At 42.6% G+C, this 20,509-nt stretch overlaps 1 protein-coding gene across 23 annotated transcripts in view; it reads right to left on the bottom strand.

Moving 5' to 3' along the window:
- DENND1A (DENN domain containing 1A) overlaps positions 1-20,509 on the bottom strand; it is a 544,513-nt gene that overhangs the window by 214,913 nt on the left and 309,091 nt on the right. For all 23 annotated transcript variants that reach the window (XM_077968018.1, XM_015116876.3, XM_077968015.1 and 20 more), the window contains one exon: positions 10,456-10,501. In XM_077968018.1, coding sequence (XP_077824144.1) covers positions 10,456-10,501 — 46 coding nt within the window. The remainder of the gene's footprint in view (positions 1-10,455; positions 10,502-20,509) is intronic.

Below are 20,509 nucleotides of genomic sequence, written 5' to 3'. Positions count from 1 at the left end.
TTAGCTTTTGTCAATATTTGGGTTTATGGAGGGAAGGATTTTAGGCAAGACACATAAACCACTCTCAGGGATGTTGATAACTTCCAACCACAAAACAAAACTTCAGTGCCACTGTTCATCATACTTCAGAAAAGCCCCCAGCCAATGCCTTTGTTTCTAAACAAACATAGAACGGTGGTCCCAAGCTCTACCTGCAAAGGCCTGAACATAGATCATAAATGTCTGAATCCAACAGCCAAAGAAAAAACCTACTTCTTTTGTAGCCTAAACGGCATATATCTTAAGTATCCAACTTTAAGTTCCTCTTGAAATCAGCTGAGAATCAAACAATATGTAAAGAGAGATCTATAGACTCCATTTTTAATCACACTTTTCTCTCTGGATGTTTAACTTTAGTAAACAGAGTAGTGTGTGGAGAAATTAGTTTAGCAGAAATTAGGCATGCTTACTACATCACAGTTTGACCACTTTGTACAAGTGACTGTTGAGCTATCTTCCTGAGATGCCTATTAGAAATATTTTATTAATAATAATAGCTAGCAGTGGATGATGGTCTAGTAACATTCATGGCACTTCGGTCATATTATTTCTAGTTGTCATCACTTTATGGCAGGTGTCCTCATTTTGCTGACGGGGATGTTAAGGCACACACCCACAGAAGCTCAGCAACTTGCCCAAATTACAGAGATAAATGGCGAAGCTGGGATTCAAACTCGGGTTCACTGACTGCTCAAAAAGCCCATGGGCCAGCGACGTTTTCCCCAACAAAAGAAAAACAAAAACAAACAGAACAACAACATGCATTAATTTGTGCAGAAAATGTCGGATTTCAGCTTGCTTACACGTTGCCCTGGCCCATTTAACGGCCTTCCAAATCAATTATTTTAGGTCATTAAGAGGAAGTTTAATTTGGTTGACAAACACCCCTACTGTGGTGACCTCACATATCAACAACAAATGCCTGATGGTCACAAACCCATACCATGAGTCGGTTGAGCATGGTGTTAAACAAAACCACATGCGCCCAGATTTCAAGTGGGATTTGTCTAGGCCAAGGGTACGGCTCTTCAATCATCACACTGCTGATCTCTGAGCTCCCACAACGGCCCCGCCCCTAATCGCTTGCAAGGAGTTTATGAAGTCAACAGTCCCACGTGGCTGGGCTCAGTTAAAAAATAAGTTTAAGCTAATGTCAGTTTAGAAAAAGTCACTCTTTAGAAAAATAAAAACAGAGGAGGAAAAAGGAGGGCAGAGTCAATCTTAGGTAGATGTCTTTTAGTTTCTTTGTAAGGGAAGTATATCAATTCTACACCTATAAAATATTGATAATCACTTCCATTTATTTGGCACCCAACGTGTGTCAGGCACCAATCTGAGTGTTTTCATGTACCTTCTTATTTACTCTTCATTGAAAACGCCTATGAAACGGGGCAACTACCTATTTTACCAGTGAGGAGTCTGGGGCTCAAAGAGGCACCTTCACATACCCATCTGCAAAACAGAGGCACCTCTCTCAAAGTGGTGGCAATGAGAAATTACATGGCTAAAGTGGCATGTACATTAGTAGACCCTCATTCAATGGTCAAGATTATTATGTATAGTTGTTTCCAACAGGAATCTCTTAAGAGGATAGCAAAAGAGCAGTTTTGTGCAACGTGGTCAAACTGTGTGATGTAGTAACCATACCCTTTTCCTCTGAGAAACAGATTTCTGATTTAAACAAAGGAGTCTGTTTAGGCCGGGTGTGGTGGCACACGCCTGTAGTCCCAGCTACTCGGGACGCTGAGGCAGGAGAATTGCTTGAACCCAGGAGGTGGGGGATGCAGTGAGCTGAGATGGCGCCACTGCACCCCAGCCTGGGCAACAAAGCAAGACTCCATCACAAAAATAAAAATAAATAAATACATAAAAGTGCTTGTTTAAAGTGACCTAGTAGTGGTGAGACCAGAATATGAACTCAGGTCTGTATGAGTCCGGTGCCCAAGAACTCTCTGTTACACAGCCCCCTGCTCACTGTCCGCTGCTCCTTACCTCAATCTGGCAGGAATTTGACTCATTCAAGCTTCTCTTGGTAACAATTTATAAACTTTAAGTTTTCTCTGAAGTCAGTTTTAACATTGCTAAATGCAAGCTATATATAATGACATAAATGATGATAGGAAAATACGAAAATGAAAGTATCAATGATGGTTTCGCCTCTTCTACTGGGATTCTCATCATTACTGAGTTTTTCTCATCTGTAACAGAGGACTATTCCATCTGACATGAGAATGTTTCATCATGACAAGTTAGACTGAAAATGTACTGACTACAAGAGATACTTAACTCAGCCAGAAGTACTTGTTCCCTTTGAATACATAAATTACTACTAGAGCTTTTAAAATTGTTTTATATTAACTAATTCCACCATTAGGATAAGTGGCATTTGAGATTCATACTCATTTTAAAAGCAAATGCTTACTGTGAAGAGGAGACAGCTTCTAAGGGAAATCCATCTGTTCAATCCAGGGCCTTCCTCGAGGCCTAAGGTGAGCAGAGCCTGCTGCGTTTGCAGTAGGAACCTTCTGAATGGTACGAGACTCGTAAGTGATGACTGTACATGAGAACACAGAGCATGCTAAGGAAATTCCAGGGCCAAGCCACTGTTCAATTACCTTTTTCCTTACAAAATACAACAATCTTCATCCAGGGTTTCACTGATTTAAACTTTGCCTCTTATTTTTATACTAGTAACTAGGAAGATGAATGTTTGGCATAGTATTTTTAAAAAGCCCTTCACATTTGATCTAACTGAATAAACTACATCAGTTAATTCTCACAAGTCTTTGATATGGATAATATCAATTTAATTTTACAGATAAGAGAGTGGAGACTTGACGAGGCCAAGTAACCAGGTTCCAGTCAAAGTATACTCAGAGCTTGTCTCTGGAGGAATATGGGGCCACCAGCTGCAAGCCCTCCTTTCCCCTCCTCAACACAATCCCCAGTGCCCAGCACTGAGAAGGAAAAGCCCAGGACAGGTGGGGACTCTGCCCAGGACTGGGGTGGCACAGGCATAATCCACATGACCTGATGGGAGGGTACACAGATCAGAGGCTCTGGGGGCTGATAAACCCCTTACAGCTGAAGGCCTGGGTACAAATTACAGTTGTCCCTCAATATCTGAGGGGGATTGGTTCCAGGGCCCTTGTGAATACCAACATCTGCAGATGCTCAAGTCTCTGATACCTAAGGGTATAATGTTTGCATATAACCAATGCACATACTTCTGTATGCTTTAAATTGTCTCTAGATTACTTATAATACCTAATACAATGTAAATGTTAAATAGTTGTGGTACTGTATATAACAACTATGATACAACAATTATACAAATATTATACAAAAATAGCCAATACTGTATTGGCTTTTTAATTTATATTCTTTCCTTTTTTTTTTTTTCCAAATATTTTTGATCTGTGGTTGGTTGAATCTGTGGACATGGAACCTGTGGATGCAGAGGGCCAACTGTATTTTACCTCTCAGAGCCTCAGCTTCCCCATCTGCAAGTGTGGATATCTCCTACTTTGCAGAGAATGTCTGAGGAATGCTCAAACATTAAAACAGGTCAAGTCCTCAGCACAGTGGTTGGCAAGTACTCAAAAGATGTTAAAGTCTCCTCCAACCCTTTCTCTTTCTTGCCATGAGCCTATGAACGAAACTATCAGGTGAAATTTTTCATGCAAATATCACTTTTTATTTCATTTTATTTTGAGACAGGGTCTTTGTCACCCAGGCTGGAGCGCAGTGGCACAATTATGGCTCACTGCAGCCTTGAACTCCTGGGCTTGGCTTGAGTGATCCTCCTGCCTTAGCCTTCTGAGTAGCTGGAACTACAGCTGCGTGTCACCACACCTGGCTTTTTTTTTTTTTTTTTTTTTTTTTTTTAATTTTATGTAGAGATGAGGTCTCACTGTGTTGCCCAGGCTGTTTTTCAATAAAGCAAGAATATGATCACTTGGCACTAACAAATGTCACATGGAACATCTCTATTCTTGTGAGGACACATATACAAGTCACCATTTATACCTGGATGTAACTGTGGCTCAGAATTTTGCATCAATTGCAGCATTAACAAATGTGAACTACATCTTACTTCTGTCTACATGTGGAGTCCTACAAAGAAGCAAAATAGTACAATGGTAAACAAGAAACACTCTCCTTTACTCTGTTTAAAAATAAATATCAAAAAAAGAGAAAGGAACAAAGCATGAAAGACTTTCTATGCCAGGGGAAAAATGAAAAGAAAAAACTAGTTAAAATAGTGCCAACTCAATTGACAGAAATTCCAGTTCTTTGAAATGCAAAGGAAAAAAACCCCATTACTTTCCCCTTGCCTGTAAATAAATGAATCCTATTATTTTGTGTAAAAGCTCCATAGTTAAATTGGGAACTTCGTTGTAGACACAGACAAATGTGGCCTCTGGATCCCAGAGACCAAGATGAGCTTTGATTTGGCACCTGGATGCTGTCCTCCAACGGGCGGCTCAGTGCTGTTTTAAGCACTTGTATATTTACAAAACCAGGCTTCTAGGGACCCATGGCTAAGCCTTCCTAGATAAAAGATGGTGAAAGGAGCAGAATGCTAGGAGTTCCCCATGCACCCATCACTCGCCTCTTGAAATTGCATTGGAGGGGAGAAGCAGCTGGGGGCCTGCCAATTGGTCCCTGGGTCTCACTCCCCCTGCTCCTACTGCCTTGAACTACCACATAGTATATAAAATACATTCATACCCTTAAACTGAGGTGTAGAAAGAATAGCTAATTCATAAAATGTACTTGAAAACAGAGAAGAAACGACACAATCTAGTAAAAGTGGTGCTAATACTTTGAAGAAAGTCATCACTACAAACACATCTGTCACAGCTTGGTAGCAAAGAAACCATGTAGAAGCTCAGGTTTGGGACACTGACCCATCTGAATTTTATGTACATGTTTTTGATGTGCAATTTCCTTAAGAATTACCTTGATCTTTGCAAATATCAATTTACTTTATTAACATGGTTAAGTGGTTTCCAAGCATTTTATATGGAAGGACTGTGCTTCTAATGGCCCAGAAGGAGAAGGCCTGACCATGTCCCTCCTCTATTTACACCCTTCAATGGCTCTCCATTGCCCTATAAAGTTCAAACTCTTTACTGCAGCCTCCAAGGCCCTGGATGGGCTGGGCCTGGCCTGCCTACCTCAGCTCATGCTCCTATCAGAGGCTGAACTAACTCATACCTCCTGGAAAGCCCCCTTTGCCTACACCTAAGTCTTTGCAGATGCTGCTCTCTGTTCCCTGGTTTACCTAATTCTTACATTTATCTGCTAGGTTTCAGTGTGCGCATTCTCTTCCTCTGAGAAGCATTATTCTCAAGGCTAGGGTCAGCCTCTCTCCTCCCAGAACCTACAGCATCCCAAATTCACTACAATTACTTTAAAATGTTCTGCATCTGGTCCAGACACAACCCTGTGAAGGTGGAGATTACATCACATTCACCATTTCTATACAGAGCTCCTAGTATAAACATGGTGCCCAGTACACAGAAAGCTCTCAGAACTCTGTTGTAGAAAGGAATGTATATTGTGTCCCCACCACATGCCAGACACTGGTATATGCTGTCCATATACAGGACTCAGCTCTTAGGAAGAAAGTAAGATATAGAAAGATGAAGTATCATGGCTGGAGTTAGCACAGCAGGGAAGTGGTCAGGCAGGGGTTTGAAAGTGCATTTGTCAAATTCTACAGAAGTGTCATTCCCAAGCCTGGTACTGTGCCTCTGCATTGCAGACCAGGAGGAAACAAGGCAGGAACAAACCAATTGTGTTGAAACTGTCTTTCCCTAGGATATGAGGATGATGATCCTGGGAACCCAAGAACTCCCAAAACACAGTTTCAAAGCCATCAGTTTAACAATGGAAACGGCTTGAAGGCCTCCAAAGAAGTAAACCCAGCAAGGACTGCTGACCTTTGTTGAGCTCTTTATGTGCAGGTACTGTGCTGGGCATCTGATAGGCATTATCTCACTGGCTCCTCCCTTTTCTCCCATAAGGGAGACACAGCCGTTATCCTCAGTGTACAGGTGAGAAAACAGAGACTCAGAGGTGAAGCACCTTGCCCACGATCAAGTAAGCAGGAAGTAGGGGTGGCACATTCTAACTGCTCTGCTTTACTGCCCCTGTGTACGGGTGGAGCCTCATTTACAAGCCACCTGAGCCTCTGTCTGGAACTGTCATTGCTGTCACCTTTCCCTTCTCCTTCCTGACCACCCCACCACCAAGGATAGAAAACACCTTCTGGATGCCTCCCTCATGTCACTCTGAGGTCTGTACACAAAGCACTGTTTGTGAGGCTTGGGGAGGAAGGTCTTCATTTATCAAACAGAGAAGCACCATCGACCACACATGACCTGGCACCTGCTACCAGAGATGGCACAGAAGAGGGGCTGCATAAATGTCTCTTGAGCTAAATTGAGATCGCTTGAATGAAAGGACAGTCACTGTGGAATCTGGCCGTGTTTTGGGATTTCCTAGCTGCCAGCTAACACGATCATTCTCTCCAAGAAGAAACTAGGTCTATGCCAATACCCTTGGCTATTCTGCTAACATGCCACTACCCTCAGATTGCTTAAATGAGAGAGAGACTATAAACAGGCAGAAGGAGACAGAAGAATGGCGATCAGGTATATACTTGTCACTTTGGGAGGAAGGAGAACTCTGTAAGGTGACTAGGTTACCATTTAATGGCATCCTTAAGAGCATGAACCAGAATTAGGTATTTCCTCAAAATAACCTTTTTAAAAATAAGAATGCAAGTTTGTAATTTATATTTCTTTTTGTGCAACAAATTTGAGTGTCATAAAAATGGTTAAAAAGTCTTCCTATGGTAGCTTTTTCTAAACTTTTATGAACATCTGCCACATTCATTTGAAGTTTAAAAAATTCTGGCACATATGCAAAGGCATAATAAGGTGCCTATAGCTTTCAAGAAAAAATAACAAGACAGTCAAAAATAAGCCTTTTGCTGAATTGCCAGTAAGAAAACTAGTGTAGCAAGAGGAGATGGGCCTTCCTGAGCACCTTCCGTAAAGAGCTTTCCTTTGGCCCCAGATCTGAATTGGAGGTTCCTGCAGGAAACCGCAGGGGAAGCATCCCTTTCACCTGAAGGGTACAATGGAACTAGATAAACCCAATCAGAAAGTACAACTACGGCACTCAGAAGCTGAGCTGAAACTCCAGGGAGGAGGTCAGGAGACTGAATTCTAAGATTCGGTAGTTCACGGCTGCCCCACACACCCAGGAAACACTTCTTTGTTCAGAAAGTGTCTTGGCTGGTTTCAAGAGTGGGGCAACTCCCATTTTTGTTTTTATTTTTGTGCTGACTACACAGGAGTTCAGCACAGCAAACTCCTTCCCAGCCTCTGTCAATCAGCAGGGCTAAGGTCTATCTTAGCCAGTACCCCCTGAGCCTTCTCCCTTAACGCCCTTCAAAGGCTGAGCAGAAGAGACCTGTACCCATTCATGTAAGTGCAAAACTCTGTCTCAAGTTTCAACTGCAAAATGTATGCATATTTTACCATGTTTTACTACAAAAGGCCTTATTTTAAATTACTTACAATTATATAAAAAGTAAAAAATTCACTTCCCACACCTGTAAGTAAAATTATGGCATTGGGTTGCCTGAAAACAGTGATGCCTATTAGAGGGCTTCTAAATGTGCTCCAAATTACAGCTTTCCAAGCATTCACTCAACGCTTCTTTTCACAAAGCATTTGCTCAGAGAATATCACCTGTGTGGCATCCTGTTAGGTGCTGAGGACACCACAGTGAATGATGCACAGTCCTTGTTCCCAAAGAAGTCATCCTCCAGGGGATGATGGAGAGAGACAAGGAAGCAAACAGCTATTATTCAGAGCAAGAGGCACCATAAGTCAAAGAAGAAAACAGAGCAGGAGGACTTCTTGGAAGAGGCGGAGAAGGGCAGGGCTAATGCATGCAGAGGGGAGGGAATGTGGGTATGTTTAGGGATCAGCAAGAGCACGAGCTAACATGGGTCAGTGACCAGGCAGAAGGCTTGACAGCAGCAGAGAGACTGTGCAGAACCCAGGGACTGTGTAGGGGAGGCTGGAAGGCTCCTCCCCAAGCATTATGTAGCCCATGGTTATCAAGTGACCGGGTGAAGAGCAACCCATGCAGTGTTGTGACTATGCACTGAACTTTATATTCATCTCCATACCTCCAGGACCTAGCAAAATGCTTGGAACATAAGAGGTCCTCATGTTGTTTATCAAATGAATAAGGCTTTTGCAAGAATCCAAGAAAGCAAAGCAAAGTGTCAATGAAGGCAGTGAGGAAAGAACAGGGTGAGAGACATTTTAGAGCTTTGTGAGTATTTAGAGAGGATGAGGAAGAAGAGCATTCAGCCATGATCAGTGTGTCCCACTTAGGTGTCACTGAAGGCAGTAGTGCCATTCACAGGAACCTGGAACAGTGGAAGGGGAGTGGAGTGGCTTACAGAGAGAGAGAGAGAGAGAGAGAGAGAGAGAGAGAGAGAGTGTGTGTGTGTGTGTGTGTGTGTGTGTATAGATAATAAATTGTTTGGGGAAGACTGGGGAAGACATCTGTAGTACATCCAGGTGAAATCCAATTGGCACTTTAAACTTTGGACCTGAAGTTCAGAGAGAGGCAGACCAGCATTAAAATCCCAGCTGAGTCATTGACATTGACCTGGTAGCTGAAGCAAAAGGCCTTAAACAAGGTGACTAGAGGGCACATAGAAAAGAAGAGAAAGACACAACTAGAAACTTGGAGAATGCTGAGGCGCTGGGACATAAAAAGGAGTCTGAAAAAGCCTGTGCTGGAGCAGTCTGGAAGGCAGGAGGAGAGGCAGGCGGGAGGGAACTGTGGACTCTGATAGACCAAATAGTCGTTATATTAGTGTTTCAAACTCTACAGCAATTGGCACTAACGGTCCATTGGAAAGTATTCACTTTGAATTTCAGTTTTTCATACGGGAGCTTTGAATAGACCCCCAAACTTGACAAACAAAGGTAAAACACAGAAGAAATCTCTTCAATCTGATCTAAATACATCATCCCAGATAGTCCATAAACTGTGTACTGTATGTGCTTAGGGCTGGGTGATGACAAGGAGGAACTGTTAACAGAATGTAGGAGCCACATGGCCGGCCTGTCAAATTAGAAATTTGAGCAGATTTCTGTGGTCTATTTTGATCAAGATTCTCAATGTCAAACAAACAGGTTTTTCGATAACCAACTTCTTTCATTTTCGTAAGCACAATAGCACAGTGTGCAACAGTTAGTGAAGCAGGTGGTCCTCGTCGACGTGAAATGAAGGGAACAGAAGAAGAGAAGTAGCACTTCCTTCAAGACATGCAAAGCACCACCGCAGACGGACATGGCTGTAGATTTTCCCTCTGAGAGCTTATCTCCTGTGCAACACAGGCAAGCCCCCTCCCCACGCCTCATTTTGCTCTAGTACAAATTAAAACTCTCTCCTAAGGAGGAAAGGGCTTAGGGTACATGTCTACAAACTAATGACACTTACAAAAGCACAGAAAAGTCCTTTAAAAGAATTGCTATCTAATTGGTACAGCCATACAGAAAGCAATCTGGCATCCGATGCATAGCTTTGACCAAGCATTTCTACTTTAGGGGTTCTATGCTAAGGAAATGAGGCAAAATGCAGATAAAGCCTTATGCATAAAGATGTTCGCTGAAATGCTATTTATAATAGTGAAAAATTATAAACAACCTCAGTGTCCAACAGTAGGAAAATGGTTACGTTGTGGTATATCCAAATAGTGGGAATGATAGGTGGCAAATTAAAAATTATTACTGAGAGTAGATAAAAACATGTAGAAATTCCCAAGCCATGTTAATTAAAGACATAAAATTACAAAGCATATCAATTATGCATATTTATACAAAACATATATTTAGACAATAAAGACTAAGAAGGAGATTAGTAAAATGCTAACAATGGTTCAATCTGGAATAATGGTATCGTGGATAATTGTAATTTCCTTCTTCATGATTCTATGTACATTTTATATCACATTTACTACAATGAAGAATGCAAGATTGCTATAGCGATTAGAACAAACATTTTGAAAAGCAAATCATTTCCCTTCCCTCATTCAAACCCTTAAAGAACCCTTTCCTCCTGCCTCCTTGACTCTCTCTCCCTCAACCCGTGAAAATCCACAGTCTCTAGGCAAAGTGGGAAAACCCTGAAAACAGAGTCCAATGCAGAGCGTACAAGCTGAACGCTCAGCTCTGTGCACCTGGGAGGTGGTGCTTCGGCACGCTCCCACATGCAGAGCTGTGACTGCCGAGACTGGGTCTCTCCACCGCCACACAACGAAACAAAGCCCCAGGTAGAGCCATCTGGGGAGGAAAGAAGCCAACTTACCTCCATTAAACTTAAATGGATTCCTATGAGGTAGGGCATGGGAGCACTGTGAAGAGAAACAGAGACACACAGCTGCTTTAATGTCTGTTGCTTCTGACAGAAAATTACAGATGGTTCACTATTTGGAGAAAAACTGTTTTAATAAACGTATGCACAGTTACATTTCCTTTCACAACAAAAATCCTAATATGACATTTTGTTCCCAAGCCTTGAAACTTCAGAAGAATTTCAAAACGTGGGCAGCATTGGAAACAGCATGGGTATCAGGAAGAGCATCAACCTTGGTATTAGTCCCTAAAGAGCAGCTCTGCAACTGCACAGCCTCAGTTGCCTTATCTTTAAAATGGAATCCTGGATTGCAGCCAGCATGTTGTTATTAGAATCAAAGAAAATATACGTTAAATGATCAGCAGAGTTCTAATACAAATGGGAACGATTATTGCCATGATTACAACAGAAAAAGCAGTTAAGGTTGGATGAAGGGCATAATGTGTTTCAAAGAAGAATATTTTGTATTTTCTGCTTCCTCTGTCATCAAGAGATGTGATCTAACTGTCCATTCTGATTGGACAAAGTACTTGGAGAGCTGCCAACAAGCATCTCCTCCCCAGTTGCACACATGCCATCCCATGACACTATAATTCAGAAAGCCTCTGCCAACTGCTTCATTCACAGAGCCACGGGTTCCCTAAGTCAGTGACCGAGCAAAGGCATGAGAACTCCACTCTAGTGGGTTTAAAACCTGGGCATTTTGGATACACCGGTCCTGTCTTTGGTTTCAGGGGTTGGTGTGTACGTGTGTGTGTGTATACATTATCATTTATGTTACCTACCAATAACAAATGTGCTAGACATTATATGAGGAAGTTTAAATTCATCTATTCTAATCCACACAACAACTTTGCAATACCCATAGATACAACACCCATTTTACAGAGAAGGGACTAGGCCTAAAGAGGTTAAATCACTTACCTAACACCACAAAACAAAGTCAGTGGTAGACTTGGGATTTGACTCCCAAATATGCATTTCTTCCTTTGTACCACACTGATTTTGTAATACAGAACCTGAAATCCCCAAGCTCACTTCCCGTGCAATGCTTTCCTTTGGGTCAGGGGAAGGAGGTCAAGGAAGAGTGAGGAAGGGTGTGACTGGCAACTTTTCCATCTATCTCTCTAGTATGGGATGTATTCTATGAAATGTGCAGATGGTATTTTGTGAACCTAGAGAAAAGATACCTGACTCAGACTGGGGTGACCAGGTACTTTTCTTCTGGGGCAGCTGGTAGAGTAGAGGTGGATGATCAAGGATGGCTCTTTGGGGACAAAGTTGGAGAAACAAGGATTGGTAAGTAATGAGACAGGAGAGGTTTGCTTCCAACTGAATACTATGGAGTTTAGGCTTTATCCTGAAAGCAATGGATAGGCAAGGGAGGTTTCTAAACATCACATGTATATTGTTAAATTGCTCAAACACTTAAAAATAAGAAAGGGCATGATTCCCTCATTACCATTCAACAAATAAAATTCAAGCAAAAATCCTTTCTTTCCCTCTTTCCCCAGAATATAAAATGTCCTCCTTACCACAGATCTCAGCAGTAATATAATATGTCTTGGGAACATGTAAAATAGACTTGAATATTAGCAGCTCAGTTTGCTAACTATTCTAGAAGACTTTTGTATTTGATAATAGCTAAAGAAAGAACTATATACACAACTGCAGTGAAAGTGGAGTTGTCTTTTCTTCTTCTCTTTTTTTTTTTCTTTTTTAAGGTATCTGCTGTGTGCATTCAACTTCTCTTTGCTTCTAGGGGCAAGGAAATGCCCTGTGACATTTTTTTCCCCCTAAACGGTAAACCATTAGTTTAGCTGCCAGCTACACAAATGCTCCAACTTCCCAGTGTGCCTGGCTCTGCTGTCCAAGCTTTTTCCAGTGTACACTGAAATGAATGTGTTTCTAATTAAGTAGCTTCAGGAACACGACAGCTTCAATGTCAAAAATACAAAGTCTGAACCCTGGCAGGAAGTCTTAAGACTGCAAATGTCTCATCTAGTGGAACCTTGCCTAATGTAATGAAAGGAAGCAGGAAGAGTACAAATTCCAGAAAAATGGCCACTTATTAATGTGACCAGAAGCACAGCCTAACACATAGAAGGGAGAAAGCGCAAATCCATAATATTTAACTAAATCTTATCACCTTTCCCATGTCCTACATTTAATCATGCAATTGACCAGTGACCATGAGTTTTAACCAGAATTGTAGAACTGAAATTCCAACAAACGAATATACAGAAAAAGACATTCAAATGGCTGAAAATAAACATGTATACCAAAAGCCCTCTGTATAACTTAACCATAGGATCTTATGTATGTAGACTTTAGTGCTATGCCCTTTTGTCCTACAATAAAAATCAGTCACACCCTGAAAGGAAAAAGGGACGTCATGGAAAAGACTGAAGATGCAAGAAAGGGCAAAATGGAACTCATTCTTCAAGTATCTTCAGATAGGCATTTTTAAAAGCCCAATAATTTTCCAAAGAGTAATTATGGCCTATCGTAGAAATGTAGTTTTCTTAGCCAAGTATTGTTAGAACTGCAACAGCTCTGTATTTAGAAAATATTTAAAACACATTTATTCTGAAATCATAGCAGCTCCATGTTTTGTATGAATGTAAATTTGGACAAATACCTTTTACACTGTCATCATTTACGTACAAAGCCTCAGATATTTCCCTGAATCTACTGCATGTTTGCTCTGCAAATAGATAATTATGAATTCCAAGTGGTGACAGGGAGAGGGAAGAAAAAGAAACCCAGAATTTCCTGAACATCTCAATGTGGTACTTATCCAATTGGGTAATTCTAGGTACAGTCTGAAAACAATTTCTATTCTCAATAATTATTGTAGCTACTGACTCAGTTTCTTGGAAACCTCTTCTTCGTCTTTTTATTTTTAAAAGAAATGTTTGGGGAGAAAAACACCTACCCATGATTATATTATCCTAACACAATTACTTTTTCTTTTGCATTCCTTTCTAATACTGGCTCACATTAAACAGGTTTATATCTTCGAAATCATAAAAGGCATACATTGTATTATTTTCTCATTGGCTACATGAACATTTCCCAGATTGTTCTATAATTTTGTGATTATTAAAGACTGCATAATATTCCACCAAATATGGATGTACCATAATTTATTGAATGCTATCCCTAGAGTAGACATTAAGTTGCTTCTAACTTTTCACTATCATAAGTATCACTGTGATAAAAATGAACACCTTCATGTTGCATGAATTCCTAGACACAAATTACTAAAAATTAAAGGACAGGGCTGTTTCTTATTGTTTGTTATATCCTAGCAGAGCGTTTTCCAAAAAGGCAGTACCTGGCCTAGTGGAAATCTTTCAGGACTGTTGCAGAGATTAGAGACAACCTCCGAGGTACCTGGCACAGGTGCAGCACATGGTAGGGTTCTCTCTGAGCCCCTGGCATGGCTGGCACCATTGGACCCACTCTCTTACTACCCACAGAATGGTTTCTTGTTCCAGCCCTGGTTCTGTAGGACACCCACTCCAGGATACCCGGTAAACTGCTGGTAAGAATGGTCAAGATGCCATGAGGAATGGGAGGTGCTTGACAGGCACAAGTCATCTCTACACATGGATTTCTGACTGCCAAACACACTCCTGTCTCCTGGATACTCCACTGAGTTCAGGAGGGTTGCTTATCACTTTCTTCAGGAGGCTGCCTTTCCTTTCTAATGTACCACCAATAATGGAAAAACTATCAAGAAAACAATGGTTCATGACTTTCTGATCACTTGGACACATTTTTAAAAACCTCTTATCACTCTTGAGCATACATTAAAAATAAAACATAGCAAAATAAACTGGGTAAGCTTTTTTTTTTTTTTTTTTTTTTTTTTTTTTTTTTTTTGAGACGTTGTCTTGCTCTATCACCCAGGCTGGAGTGCAGCGGCGCGATTTCGGCTCACTGAAAGCTCCACCTCCCGGGTTTACACCATTCTCCTGCCTCAGCCTCCCGAGTAGCTGGGACTACAGGCGCCCGCCACCACGCCTGGCTAATTTTTTGTATTTTTAGTAGAGATGGGGTTTCACTGTGTTAGCCAGGATGGTCTCGATCTCCTGACCTCATGATCCGCCCACCCCGGCCTCCCAAAGTGCTGGGATTACAGGCGTGAGCCACCGCGCCCGGCCTTAAGTTATTTTTTAAAAAAACTTCTTCATGTTCAGAATCCAACTCATCTGAATCCTTTTCTGATCCAGAGGCATCAACGTCCATGTTTTTCCAAGGGTATCTCAGTTACAAAACCAAACCAAAATCCATCTAGAAGTGATCTTCCTGTTTAGGTCCTTATTTGTTGCTGTTCTAGAAAATTTGAATGGAAATATCTACACTTCAGTAATAGCAAATGTATATACTCTGCTTCTCTGCTCCGGCGCCCTTCAGCATTCACAGTGACTTTACCTTTCAGTGTTGAATCCTAGTGCAATTGTGAAGACATTTTAAACGGCAATTAAACAACATGTGTAGAACCAACAATGCACATAATTAAATTAAAGCGGTGATAATATTAACAGTTATAACCAAACTTACGCATAGGCGGGTCATGACAACCATGTCACAACTGCCGTATGGCTGACAGTGATTGTAAGGATGCTACTGTATATCTTGGAATAGCAGAATGGGGTGTATCTGTACGAAGCTTTTGTTCTCTGGGAATTGCTGCACTATCTGATTTCATCAGTTTCATCAGTTACGGGAGAGTAAAAGTGACTCTCTTTTCCTTCTACCCTGAAAAGGAAAAGGGCTCTGTTGCTGGTGTTGAGGCAGACACAATAGAATAACCTTTACCTGGAAGATATCTTTAGTTTGAATCCTCTTAAAGAGGAAAAGGAACTTTTATTGAACCACTATAATTCAGTCACTTTTATGCATTACAGACATAATGCTCAAGGGAACTCTGCAAAGTGGTGCTATCATCCATATTTTCAGGTTAGGAAACAGGCTCAGAAAGACAAAAGTAATTTGCCAAGATCGCACAGCTAGTCAGCGGTGAAGCCGTACTTCAGACGCAGGGCTGCTGAACAGAGAGGCCAACCTCTGTGCATGATGTCACACAGCACATACTCAGTATTTAAGTTGAAAGGAAAAGAGCGCTGGGGTACCAAAAGGGCTATTCATCAGTCCTCTTGGTTCCAGGCCTGTGATGCCGAGCACTTCTCTGACAGGTAAGTCCGACGGCATGAGCTCATTCCCAGTAAAGAAGAAGCAAGCATACGGAAACTGCAGACTTATTAAGCGATCCTGTAGTCCTCGTTCATTATTACTGCACTTCCACAATTTAATTCCTCTCCCCCAGATAACCAGAGCTCTCTTAATCATGTTCCCCTGAGGTGAACAGCTACTAATTGGAAATGAGTCCAGTGAAATAAAGGAACACTGACTAATAAACAACAACAACAACAACAACAAAAACAGCTTCCCAAGACAAAGTGGGAGGGGAGAGGAAACGAAGGGAGAGGCAGGAGGTCCCTTCACCTCCAGGTGAGCAACACCTCTGCCACCATGAAAGAACACAGCTTAGGGCAGCCCAGGGATTTGGAAAGACCACTGTTTTTCTGTTTTTCATATAAACACATAGGTATTCACGTTACAATATACACATCACAGTGCCACCTTACCTCTCAAAGGCCCACCACCTTATTAACCAAATACCCTGATCAGGCAAAGGAAAGTCACAGTCAGAAAGGAAAACTCTGAAGGAGGTCTTATGTGAGCTTTTCTTTCTTTTTTTGTAAAAGACACAAACGTGTAAACACAGATTGTCTTGTGGTTTTAAATTCTGCTCGAAATAATGAGCCTGGCTTTGTTAGACAGGTTAAAGGACAAGAGAGTGGGGAAAAGAACAAGAATGGACACCAGAGAACATATCTTGCTGGAGAATGCGAATGATCACAGTTTCGGACTTACTGAGAGCGATGAGACAGCTGCTCTTCAGGCTAATGTAACGGCCAGTGTAGGACACGAAGCCAGTAAGAGCAGCCACCACTGACTGCAAATTTGCCAAGAGCCAGCACTAGGCTAAGGCATTTTCTCATTATATTCTCACCATAGCAGCATAAGGTAGGTACTATAGGAAATACCATTTCACAGATGGAAAAACTAAGATTGGAGAAGCTAAATCATTCCTCTGACATCACACAGCTAGTAAGTGGCAGAACTGGGACTAGAACCCAAGTCCATGATACAGGGATAAAGCAAGCTTCTTATTTCCTGGAGATCAGCATTCCCACAGCCTGCAGAGGAAGAAGGTTAGGTGGTTTTCTCTAACCTGCTCCAGCCTGCAGCTGTGACAAGACCTAGGAGCTTCCACATTCTGTCTGAGATCCTCCTCTCCTGCTACCTTTTCCACCACAGGAGGCTTCTGGTCCCAAAAGTGCCTCTGAGCTCATCTCAGTCACACAGTGGCCCTACAGGCCTCAGCTTCGCTATTCCTCCAAGTCCTACTGAAGCCCTGCTGCCTGCCTCTCAGATTGCCCAGTGGTGGCTAACACTTCTCTTGGTAGGGGCTTTTGTCTGAGTTACTCATTTGGCATAAAGCACGTGCTGATTTGAGGGGTGATTCTAGATTGTCAGTCACAGAAGCACAGAATCCTGTTTCCCAGAGCCTCCCATGGTGCCACGTGCAGAGCAGGAATGATACAAACAGTCGAGCTGCTATTTACTGAGCACACACCACATTTCAAGGGCTGCATGGGAGGCTCTAGCCACCTTATCTCATTTAATCCTCAAATGATCCAATTTATATCATCCATTTTATAGCTTTTTTTTTTTTTTTTTGAGACAGAGTCTTGCTCTGTTGCCCAGGCTGGAGTGCAGTGGTGCAATCCTCGCCCACTGCAACCTGTCTCCTGGGTTCAAGTGATTCTCCTGCTTCAGTCTCTCAAGTTGCTGGGATTACAGGTGTGCACTACCATGCCTGTCTGATTTTTGTATTTTTAGTGGAGACAGGGTTTCACCATGTTGTCCAGGCTGGTCTCAAACTCCTGACCTTAGGTAATCCACCTGCCTCGGCCTTCCAAAGTACTGGGATTATGGGCGTGAGCCACTGTGCCTGGCCATTTTACAGACTTAAAAAGGTAATCTCAAAAACGTGCCCATGGTCACGCTGTTAATCGTGATCCCAGCCCAAATCCTTCTACTTCCAAGTCTCTTACACTACTCTTACTTGCTAGTGACTTATCTTAACCATTATGCTACAGTTAACAAAAAATGGTTACTTGATAATTATAGCTAAAAAAGTAAAATAGCTAGTGGGTTCATAGCCAGAATAAAACTATATTTGCCTTACTAGCTGGAATTGACTGATACTCTTTTCTGTTCTAAGCAGGATTTAAGGCAATTTATATGAATATTTTCAACATAGCAACAAAAGTATGAAAAGAAATAGAAGCCAAGGGGGGAAGAAAAGGAAGCTGTGACAAGGTTAGTGTTTCCATTTCATGCTGGGGTGGTCACAGGTTTGGCTCTGAACACTCTGGCCACCAACCCAAAGACGGAAACAAGACTGTAAGGTGTTTCGTGGTGTCCACAGGAGAAAAATGAACCAGCCACCCAGGAGCTTGCATTTTCAAAAGGCTCCTGAGGAGGGAAAAGTGTTTTCCACAGGCCAGTCAGTCAGTCAACAGGTATCACTAATATCAGGCACCATGCTGGGCTGGGGCAAGAGGAGAGAAAAACAGATCTGGTCCCCATGTGAAGCTCACAGTTAACAGCAGATCAAATAAGCATGTTGTACATGCGCAAACTGCTACAAGGAAACGCACAGGGTGTTGTCAGGTACATAACAGAAGGGCCTGAGATGACCTAATTTCATCTCTGCAGCAATCTTGAAAGGTGGGTCTCCATAATTCACAGAGGAACCCATGGCTCAAAGAGGTTAAGTGACTGGACAAAGGTCACAGCTGGTGAGAAGTAGAAAGTATGGGGTAACTGCCATGAGGTAGGCAAGCTTTTTTCTTTTTAGGGGAAAAAAGTATTTAACGTCTTTCCTGGTTTCCAACCCAGCCCTCTCCGATTTATGAGCAACAACAGAGGATGAGGATCCATGAGGAGACCAGGAACAATTCTGGATTATGAGAGAAGGCAGAGATGGCCTAGTTTCCATTTGTGGTTTCAGCAGTAAGAGCACAGGGCCCCGCCACAGCAGAGGTGAGTTCAGTGTGCATCAATGTCCAGTGGGCACTGGAGATGGTTTGCTAATGCAAGACACGTGTATCACTTGAGCTGATCAGTGACTGGGAGAGGAGGACAATGCCCTTCTGAATGTGGCTCTGTGGCTTCCTGGGGTAACCTATGCAGGTGGCGGAGATGCCTTCTACAGCCCCAAGCCACTGGACCCAACAGAAATGAACACAAGAGTTACAAAGATAATGCCTGGACAAAAACCTGGAGAGGTCAACATCAAAGCCTGGGGTAGCCCGCCCTTTTGTGCCTCCTCGGCCTACCGGAAGGCGACAGACTCGGAAAACATCAGGAATGGCTCCATGACTAAGACCACTGCAGCAGGAGAAGTTAATCACAGAGGAAAGGTCAGGAGACAGGGCTCTCTGTTGCCACAGAAAATTCAATGAGAACCATAACAGCTAAAGCCAGACATGGAAAGGAAGTCTCAAGTTGTAAGCCACAAACAGCCCATGAGAGCCTGTGGAAACACACAAATGAATGAGCCACAAAAAATAAATAAATAAATAAATAAGAAGAGAAAAAGAGAAAGAGATTTATGGAGAAATAAATAAAGAGAAAGTGACAGAAAAGAAAGTATAAAAAATAATGCAACTGGTAATAACAGGAGATTTTCTCTTGCTGTTTTTCCAGGACTCATCCCATGTGCCAAGATGCATACATCCAATTACATTTCCAGCCTTGCCTTTCCATCCATCGCATGTTTTAAACGGAAGACAAACCTGCACTTGTTGAGAGGTCACTCAGAGCCTATCACTGTGCTGGTGCTGTACATACTGCCCCTGGTGCCAGCACCTGAAAGAGGCAGGCACACTATCTCCAGAAGCCCTGCCTTGAGGTCACCTGCTGCACTGCTGAAGCTTCCTGTGATCCTGATGTTACTTGGTCTGTGGCCCCTACCTTACAGGTGACCTATGGCTTCCAGGAACATAGCTAGAGTGTTGTTGCTACAGAGACCCCTATACTGTGTCCCAGAACATCCAGAGTTTTCTAAGTGTTGGGTTCAAGCCAGGCTCCAAATCGGGGAGGAGTGAGGAATGTGTCACTCACATACAAAATGTGTCATGAGAAATGGAAAACCAGGCCAATGCTCAGGCAGGTAGGCAGGAGTCGGGGCCAGCAACATTGCACGGAGGGCAGCAGAAACTGGGGCAGGGGAGGCAGGCTGTTGCCCCTCCCAACATCAGTAGGAGGGGGTTGGGGAAGGTGGGAGCAGCAGGGCAGGTCCAGAGGCTCAGAGGCAGATACAGTAGCCAGGAGGTGATTAGGCTGTGGTCCAGACAGCTCCCCAAAGGGTTGGTGGCTGAGCCAACAAGCACCATTCCCCTAATCCAGGAAGGGTCACTCCTGTGTTAAAGGGACACCTTGTCTTCTTTAACCCTGTAAGTCTCAGTAACGCTGGGAGTGACACTGCTGAGGCCAGTGAGAGCTGTCCCGCTGCACTCCTGGCATCGGTGCCTTCCGGGGTGCCTCTACAGGGACAGGGCTAAAGGCTGAATGGCAACCATCTACACAGACTACCCATTTTTACAGACCTTTTGCTTTTTGTTATATGTACTTTGAAAGGCTGAAAAAAGCTTATTATTATTATTATTATTATTTTGAGATGGAGTCTCGCTCTATCACCTAGACTGGAGTGCAGTGACGCAATCTCAGCTCACTGCAACTTCCGCCTCTCAGGTTCAAGTGATTTTCCTGCCTTGGCCTCAGAGTAGCTGGGATTACAGGCACATGTCACCACGCCCAGCTAATTTTTGCATTTTTAGTACAGATGGGGTCTCAC

This window comes from Macaca mulatta, chromosome 15, assembly GCF_049350105.2.
Source record: "Macaca mulatta isolate MMU2019108-1 chromosome 15, T2T-MMU8v2.0, whole genome shotgun sequence".
Classification (NCBI taxonomy): domain Eukaryota; kingdom Metazoa; phylum Chordata; class Mammalia; order Primates; family Cercopithecidae; genus Macaca; species Macaca mulatta.
The sequence above is the reverse complement of the archived record's forward strand: the minus strand, read 5'-3'. Positions and strand labels throughout refer to the sequence as shown.